Source organism: Arachis hypogaea, chromosome 12 (genome assembly GCF_003086295.3).
Source record: "Arachis hypogaea cultivar Tifrunner chromosome 12, arahy.Tifrunner.gnm2.J5K5, whole genome shotgun sequence".
NCBI classification, from domain to species: domain Eukaryota; kingdom Viridiplantae; phylum Streptophyta; class Magnoliopsida; order Fabales; family Fabaceae; genus Arachis; species Arachis hypogaea.
In genome coordinates, this window is record NC_092047.1 from 94,453,305 (window position 1) to 94,461,730 (window position 8,426).

General features: G+C 34.1%; 1 protein-coding gene across 48 annotated transcripts; it reads left to right on the top strand.

Moving 5' to 3' along the window:
• Positions 1-213: 213 nt before the first annotated feature.
• Positions 214-7,820, top strand: LOC112727744 (uncharacterized). 48 transcript variants are annotated; one of them, XR_011868752.1, is made up of 14 exons: positions 214-798; positions 889-1,053; positions 1,132-1,182; positions 1,354-1,448; positions 2,279-2,371; positions 2,452-2,525; positions 3,704-4,506; positions 4,706-4,739; positions 4,974-5,024; positions 5,176-5,348; positions 5,497-5,522; positions 6,601-6,642; positions 7,082-7,243; positions 7,589-7,820. XR_011868752.1 is itself a non-coding variant. In XM_072209508.1 (14 exons), the coding sequence occupies exons 6-9, from the start codon at positions 4,436-4,438 to the stop codon at positions 5,229-5,231; spliced, it is 324 nt and encodes a 107-aa protein (XP_072065609.1). In that variant the 5' UTR covers positions 214-798; positions 889-1,053; positions 1,132-1,182; positions 1,354-1,448; positions 2,279-2,371; positions 2,452-4,435; the 3' UTR covers positions 5,232-5,348; positions 5,497-5,522; positions 6,601-6,642; positions 6,869-6,950; positions 7,082-7,243; positions 7,589-7,820. The 48 variants fall into 48 exon arrangements, 30 of the variants coding, with proteins under 30 accessions (XP_072065609.1, XP_072065608.1, XP_072065601.1 ...); XR_011868746.1 differs by lacking the exon at positions 5,497-5,522 and adding an exon at positions 7,376-7,450 and having other exon boundaries at positions 5,179-5,348; XM_072209508.1 differs by adding an exon at positions 6,869-6,950 and having other exon boundaries at positions 2,452-4,506; positions 4,594-4,739.
• Positions 7,821-8,426: the final 606 nt, after the last annotated feature.

Here is an 8,426-nt window from a genome sequence, read left to right on the forward strand (position 1 = left end):
ACGAAAATACAGAGGAAATTTTAGAGGGATTTTTTGTCGGAAAATAAAAAAATGAATTAGTATAAATTACAGACGGAAAAGAGAATCCGTCGATAATTCCGTTGAAAAAATTAATTTTTTTTCCGTGAAAAATGATTACAGACAGAAAATCCGTCTGTAATTAAATAGAAAAAATGCTGCATTTTATTAAATTATTTTCCGTCGATAATTTTTAGTTGAACCTAGCATATGCCCGAACTCCATTTACAATACACAAATCAAAGAAACCTAGCGGTTTAACTTCAAATCCTTGACCAAAAAAAAAAAACTTCAAATCGCTCCTTCTTCTCTCCGTCGCGCACGAGCTCCTTTTTCTCCATTCCTCGCCTACAGCTCCACCGCCGGCCACCCTAACCGCCGGAGCTACCTTCTCCTGCTTCTCCTCTTTTTTAAACAAAGCAAGCTCCGTGTCTTTCTTGTTCGCAGAACAAAGCAAGCTCAAGCTCCACCGCTGCCGCGCCTCTCTCTCTCCTTTTATCCCCCTCAGTTTTGGCTCGCATACCTTCGCGCAAGCCCTAACTCCGTGGCGACCAAAATCGGTTCCACCTCTCTTTTTCCCCCTGTTCGAACTGATAGGGTGCGTGAGCTAGGGTTTTGGTTTTGCGGCAGTGGTTGTTCATTGGAGAGCCATTGGCGATGCTCCTATGCTCTTGTTGAATGGCGAAGCTTGAAGCGAAGCTGGGAACGATAGTTGACTCCGTTGGTAACTTCTTCTCTGGCAAAGACCAGCTTCCCTGGTGTGACCCTGATATCGTCGCTGTAAGCCTTTTCTTTTTCTCGATTCCATTTTCTTCCTTCAGAATTGATATCAACTTGTGATTTCTTATTATCTATTGGTCATGATTTCAGTCTTGATGTTTAGGTCAAAATTGAAGTGGCAACTATTCAAGGAGTAGGGATCTTGTGGAGAGGTGCCTAATAGTTGTGCTTCTGCTCTTATGGAGGAGGCTAGAGGTATTTGGTCTGACTTTCTTGTTACCGCTCTCTATGAAGAGTGGAGAAAGTGTAAAAGAGGTGAATTTCATATAATTTATTGTGCTGCTTAATTATTGTAGTGTTCAAGAGTTAAATGACTTGTGTGTTTTTCTACAGTTGATGTTCCAGATGGATAATTTTCTACAGTTGATGTTCCAGATGGATTATGTAATATTTTTTATTTTTTATCAAATCAATTTTTGTGAATAGATTTAGTTATGTTCCAGAGGCATTTTTCCTGCAATCTTTGTGAAATGGAAGCTTTAAACTCGTGAATTGCCTCATGTAAAGAGGCATTTTTCCTGCAATCTTTTGTAAAAAATGGTATGGTTTTCACAGGTGAAAAATGGGCATGATGGCTTCCTTGCAGTTCAGAGTGGAATTGCCTACCTCAGAAGGATTCTGCACATCTTCCCTAACTGTAGTTTGATAAGGTAGTCATTTTTTATTACAGGACATTGCCTAACATTATTTTGATCTGATAGGTTACTCAGTGTTAATAGTTGTCCCTGTAGTTGTGCTCAATGTGTTAGATTCACAATTTATAATCTAATGAGTCTTGTTTGTAGTTCTTTGCCATTTTTGCTAGTTCTTTTCGAGGCTTGCTAAAATTCTTTTATTGAACATGTATAAAACTCTTTGATTTGTATTGTTTCATTGGGAAATCTGTTGACTAGGAACTTTAACTTGATCATATATGCTTTAGTTGTTGTTAAAAGCAATATTTTTAGAATATCTTCTCTTCTGAACTCTTATATGGAGTTTAAGTTTCAACTGTGAGAATGTGAGATGATGTTGATTTACATGTTTGAGTAGATTTTTCTTGTTAATTATCATGCTCAAAAGAGACCATAATATTATTATATGATAAGCATGTACTAATACTATGTTATTTACATGTTTGAGTAGATTTTGTTATTCCAAAAGGATGCTTTGTAGTTCCATTTCTTTCAGCAGTCCATTTAGATGAGAATGTGTATAATGGATCTCTAAACTTAAATCCTTGTTCATATGCATGGTTGTTTTGTTTGCATGGTTTTGATGATAAGCTTGATAGAGCTTGTATTTTAGTATTTTACTCTCTCTGTGATCTTTTGGTTTATTTGCTCTCATTCCCTAAGTTGTTTTTTTTTCTGATTTTAGTTAGATTAGGTTTAGTTAGATTTATTTTTTTTTTTTCTGATTTTAGTAATTAGTTTGATTTAAAATTTGTTATTGAAACTTTTTTCCTCATGGTTTTTCAATTTTTGGTGTTGAGGCGTAGATAGAAAGAAAGCAAAAAGGAAAAGATGTTGAAGGTGAAGGTGTATGCGGACCGCATGTCCCAGCCATCTCGTGCCGTTCTTATCTTCTGCAAGTAATTCAATTCAACGTTGTATTTCTTTTCTGGAATTTGAATTCTGCTACTACTACTGCTAATGCTTAATTTCTCAATAGAGTTAATGGAATAGAATTCGACGAGATTAAAGTTGAAATCTCCAAAAGACAGCAGTTATCTCCCGAATTTGCAGGTAATCGTTACAATTACTATGCTTCCGAAGACACTTATCTACCTCTTTAATTAAGCCTCCATAATCTGTCTCTATCAACCAAGGTTGTCAAACTCGCGAGTCTAGGTAAACTCGTGGAGCTGACGTAGACTCGACTCGTAAACTCGACTCGTAGACTCGTACGAGTTTACCTGTTATACATTTTTTATAAAAAAATATATATATCATGTATAATATATATATTTACTCAGATATAGACATTCAAACTTAACAATTTCAACATCAAAACATATAAATTAACATAATACTACAATTGCAAGTTACAACAAGTACTCTAGATCACACATTTAAATCCTTCACAAGTATGTATCTAGTTCAACATAAAACACACAATCACACAATCAAAGCTTCATAAGACACAACCAAAACACAAAAGAAAACAATTTTTTTAAAGGGAACTTTAAGCACAATGATCTTATTGCTTCTACAACAACAATTTTGAATTCATCAGCAATATCAGACATGAAATTTGTAATATGCTTCATAAGACCTTCTACACTTGATTCATTTCCTGTCTTTAAAAGAGTGGTAATAGCAAGTGTAGCAATGCTTCTGTTCTGGTCAGAAATTAAACTTTCCATGTCGATGTTGCAGTTAGTTATAGCCATTGGATGTGTCATTGCAACCTGCAAAGTTCAAAGCAATACTCATTAGGAATCAATGCTTAGGAATAATTCTGAGGCCAATATTTGATTCAAAATAAGCAAAGGTTAAATAAGCAAATACATTTCATTATTCCTCCCTCAATCTACTTTAATTCACTATAGTTTATACCCTCGTAATAATAATAACATGAATTCTAGGACATATTTTCATTCCACAGTCGACAAACAAACTACAATCTTCACTGGAATTTGTCCTTTAAGCTAAGAAAACAGAGCACTGAAGAAAAAATAACCAAGTAAAATTCAATAACAATATCAGATCTCATATACTTGTTGTTATAAAAATAAAATGAAGCAGCATTAGTTTAATTTTTTTTCAACATATCAAATCTCATTAACCAATTCTGTGTAGGATTTAAACTAAACTAAAAAAATTTAAAAAGTTAACATCAACAATTCAGAACAACATTGCAGAATTGATACCAAGATTGTTAATATTTGAATTTGTTTAAAAAAAATTACCTTGGAGAACAGGGCAGAATTGAAGCAGATCGGCAGTGAAGAACAATGGCGACAAACAGGGGAGGTGAGGCAAACGCAGTGAAGCAGAACAAGGAGGAGTGCAACGACCTACGATGGTAGAACAGGGGCGGTGAACCTTCACTGCGTGGTGGTGGGCTCTGCGACTCTGCGTGGCCTCTGCGTGGTGGTGGGCTGGTGTCGACGAGTAAATGAGGAACCTTCACTGCGTGGTGGTGGCTGGTGGGCTCTGGCTCTGCGACTCTGCATTGGATGAGAGATGAGGGATGAGGCGAGGCGACAGGTGAGGGATGAGGATCCGTCCGGCGTTCGGCCTCTGCGTGGCGGCGCAGATGACGGTGCCGGTAGATGGTGGCGATTCACCGACGTTGGAGAAGAAGAAGAGAGTGAGGGCGAGGCAGTGAGCAGTGATGGGCTGATGGCTTGGTGCTGGTGGAGTGTGAGGGTTTCGAAATTAGGGTTACACACTTACACTCTTACCGGGTCTGGGTGGGTTAGTGGTTAGCTGTAGGTTTTTTTTTTGGGCCCAAAACGACGCCGTTTTGGCGAAAATGGGCACCGAATTCAAACTCGCTGACTCGCTAGCAAACTCGCGAGTTTGAGCGATTCTGTCCGAGTCTAGCCGAGTCTACCCAGAAACGAGTTTGTGTCCGATTCAACTCGATTCCACTACCTAAACTCGTAAACTCGTACGAGTTTACGAGTTAACTCGCGAGTTTGACAACCATGCTATCAACTATCAACCCTTTCAAGAAACTCCCTGCTATTGTTGATGGAAGGTTCAAGCAATTCGAGAGGTATTTCCTTCTTATTTCAATTTCATTTTTATCAATCATTTCCATGAATTTGAACTTCAATTAGACGTGTTCTTTTCTTCTTGGCAGTCACGCAATTCTTATCTATCTTGCTTCTGCCTTTCCTGGTATTGCTGATCATTGGTTGGTATTATCCCCTTTTCACTTATTTAATCACAACAATTTTCTTATGACTCCACAGATATGTGAAATCCAAACTCAACCCTACTCACCTGGTATGTCACTACTTGTTTTTGTTCAATTTCTTCTCCCAAGGGTTTCTTTCTTGCATCATTCATTCCACGCTGCGTTTTTTCTAAGTAGAACTCTGGTTCTTTCATTTGCTTTTTTTCAACCACTAACAGCCACTCTTTTGATTCTGTTTATCTATATTGGATATGTTTCATGGGAAACTATTAATTTTTGCATTCTTTTATTTTCTTACACTTTTATTTTGGCAATATTTGCAGCAGATTCAACGACTGTCTCTTTGCTCTTCTCCAAGTTAGGAACAAGTACAAGTACAATTACTTACTTAATTAAAGCCCTTCTTCTTCTTCTTCTTTTTCTATATAGCATACTCTATGGTTATAAGCTTACACGGTTACAGTACTATATTATATTATTATTGTTGTTGTTGTTAATATTTATTATCTTTCTCTGTGGTGCTAGAAGGTGCTGAATTAAGGAGAGAAGAGAGAGAGAATTTTGGAGAAGGTTTGAAGTGATTGGATTTCACAGTTATATGCATTAAAAGCTATCTAAGGCCATAGAGCAGTTACAATGAAATATATGCACGGCTTCAATAATAATAATAATATCAAATACATGCCGTAAACTACAAGGTTTGCACTTTCCATCTACTTCTAACTGCTTTCACTATTTACCTTATTATTTTTCAGATCACTTCACTACACCACTGCTCTTCTTTTCTTTTTAGTTTGTGGCCTTAATTCTCTATCCTTAATTATGTTATGTGTTTTGATTTTTCAGTGTATATACATGCATGATTCAAGAATGTATGTGTGTCCTTTCATTTCTTTCTTTCTTTAATTTTATTCTTTGTTTATATTGAAATAAAGTATTATTGTGTATGATTGGATCTGAAGATGAGTGGATCAAGTTAGGAACATGTGCTTCTTTTCTTGGCTGCTGCTTAATATTATATTACTCTAACTTGTCTTTGCTTGCTGCTCTTACTTATTGCCACGTTGTTTTCTTTTAGATGAGTTATATGAATCTCTGACTTTGTTTTCTCTCTTGTTTGGCTAATGTATTATTGCAACCATTAGTTCCCTCAATAAAATAAGGATTTAAAATTAGAGAAATGACAACAAGGTGGAGTAGAAATGGAATAAAATCTAAATGTAAAATGTATATATAATAGAAGTGTTTAGATATCTTAAAAGTCTTAGTCTTATATAACTACTACCTCTAATTGAAAATAGCTGTTTAAGTTATAGGTTTACATTGTAATAAATTATTGTTTGTTTGATAAAACTTAAGCAATATTAATAGGAGGAGAAATAATATATTAGTAAGTTATGTTATTATATTTTGGTTAACCCTTTATCATAGGCATACTTATATTATAACTAAAAATCACTATCACTAAATTAGCTTTCTAGATATATTTATTTTTCTAATTATGTGATATCGTATTTACATATAATTGTAAAAATGTGATGGTTACCACAAATTTTTGCTAGTGCATTAGTCATGCTAAGTTTCTTGTCTCAAAATCATAAGCTGATGATGTGTCTTCCACCATAATTATAAAAGTGCAACTCATACCACAAATAGAAACACTACAAGCCTATTTCTTTGCTTCATTCATGTACTCATAATCTCCATTGATTCAAATATCGTTAAATTCAACTCTATCACAGGCTTTTAGCAAAAGGAGGTATAATCTTAAACTGAAAGGTTTTATATATATAGAACCACTAACACTGCTACTTCCATATTACTAATTGATAAAGTGTTTGAACTGCATAGCTATATGCATTTCACAAGATTATTATGTATTATCTTATCTAAGTATTAATCTTGTCTTTAATTTTACCACGTCTAAGTCATTGATCTTTTACTTTTTAGGATCATCTTCAAAGTGTAACTGGCGGCTTAAGACTGTTGTAGGTAAACACTAAACTTAATTAAATTTCTCTTTATAATTATTATCATCATTCTCATTTTCTAGGATACTGTGGCTAGTATCTCTTATATTCAGAACAACAATCATGTTAACGTGTATCAAAAAATAATTAGTTACCAAAAAATAACGTGTATGATAAATGAAATATTACTTGTGTTGTGTTGTTGCTTGTATTGCATTGAAAACATTGATATAGTTAAATATTGATAGGATGAATGCTTTATCATTGAAAACTTTAAGGAACCAACATGCCGTGGCATCTAAGATCCAGGCTGTTTATAGAGGCTATATGGTAAACTTCCAAATTTTTTGCAGCTTAATGTTACTGGTGGTTTCTGAAATTTTTTGGATTGATTTTATTTGATTTGGATCTGAAATTTAAAGAGAGAATGAAAAAAATTTGATTTCTTTTTATTGTGTTAGGAATATGGGAAGCACAGATGCCAAGTGGAAATTGGCTGATCACCCAAAGGGAAATTAAAGCTAGTTGCTGTGGTGGTTTTGGATGGATGGGGTGAGGCCAACGCTGATCAATACAACTGTATCCACACTGCTGAAACTCCAACCATGAATTCCCTCAAAAAGGTAGATATATAGATATAGATACTACATAGTATATGCACCCTTTTGTGGAATCTGAAATCTTTTTCTTTTTGCATATATTATGATATATTCATTCATATAATGATAAGATCTAAGATTGGTCCCCATTTTCAGGGTGTATATGTTTGCTTGATTCACTTGATGCTCATGTATTGTTATGATTCCTAGGTTTTTGTTACCTTGTCATTGGTAGGTGAGAGGCCTTCTCTTGATTTGAAGTTTATTTAGTTGGAAATTCCAGTGTTATTGAATGTGTTGGATTTGTATGATTATTGATGAGATAGAAATAGAAATGAATGGTGGGGTTGGTTGGTTTTTTTGTTGTAGGGTGCACCTGAAAGGTGGAGATTGGTGAGGGCTCATGGTACTGCTGTGGGACTTCCTACAGAGAATGACATGGGCAACAGTGAAGTCGATCACTTTGTTTAAAATTAGATAAAATTGTGTAAAATTTAGTATGGTTGAACAATATACTGAGGATTATAGTTGATAATACACTTTGTTTATATTTTGAATTATATTGATTTGTTTGTTTATAATAATTTTCTTAGTTTTATAATACGATGAATTTGTTTATTTTTTGAAATATTATAAATATTCGAATACAAATTAGATAAAAATTTGTATTAAATTTATATTTATTTTGTATGAAAATAAGTTTATTTTGTAATTAGAAAAATAAAAAAAAATTATATTTTATCTTACTGACGGATTTACAGACGGATTTTCTGTCTGTAATCAGAGTGTAAGATGATTTTCCAAAGTTCAAATTACAGACGAAAAATCCGTCTGTAATTACAGATAAAAAATCCGTCGAAAAATTCGTCTAAAAGTGCGTCGTCGTTGGGAAATGGATAGAAAATTTACAGAGGAAAAATCCGTCGGTAACTGGTAAAAATCCGTCTGTAATTTTCTGACGGAAAAAAAATCCATCGGTAAATAATTTCCGACGAGGCTTTTACAGAGAGACAAAATCCGTCGGTAACCAAAAATCCGTCTGTAATAAAGACTAAATCTGTCTATAAATCTGTCTGTATTAATCCATTTTCTAATTGTGATCAAAATAATATTTATTTTATTAAAATTAATTTTATATAAAATTAGTCAACCATAAATCATATTATAACAAATTCACTTCTACTTAAAATTAATTCTATAAAATTAA

What these genes read in the sequence shown, in the direction of transcription:
- LOC112727744 (XM_072209494.1), top strand. Translation starts at nt 4,436, where the DNA reads ATGCTATCAACTATCAACCCTTTCAAGAAACTCCCTGCTATTGTTGAT. An exon ending in AGGTTCAAGCAATTCGAGAG is followed by an intron (nt 4,507 to 4,593) that starts GTATTTCCTTCT and finishes TCTTCTTGGCAG; the next exon opens with TCACGCAATTCTTATCTATC. An exon ending in CAAGTTAGGAACAAGTACAA is followed by an intron (nt 5,025 to 5,175) that starts GTACAATTACTT and finishes CTGTGGTGCTAG; the next exon opens with AAGGTGCTGAATTAAGGAGA.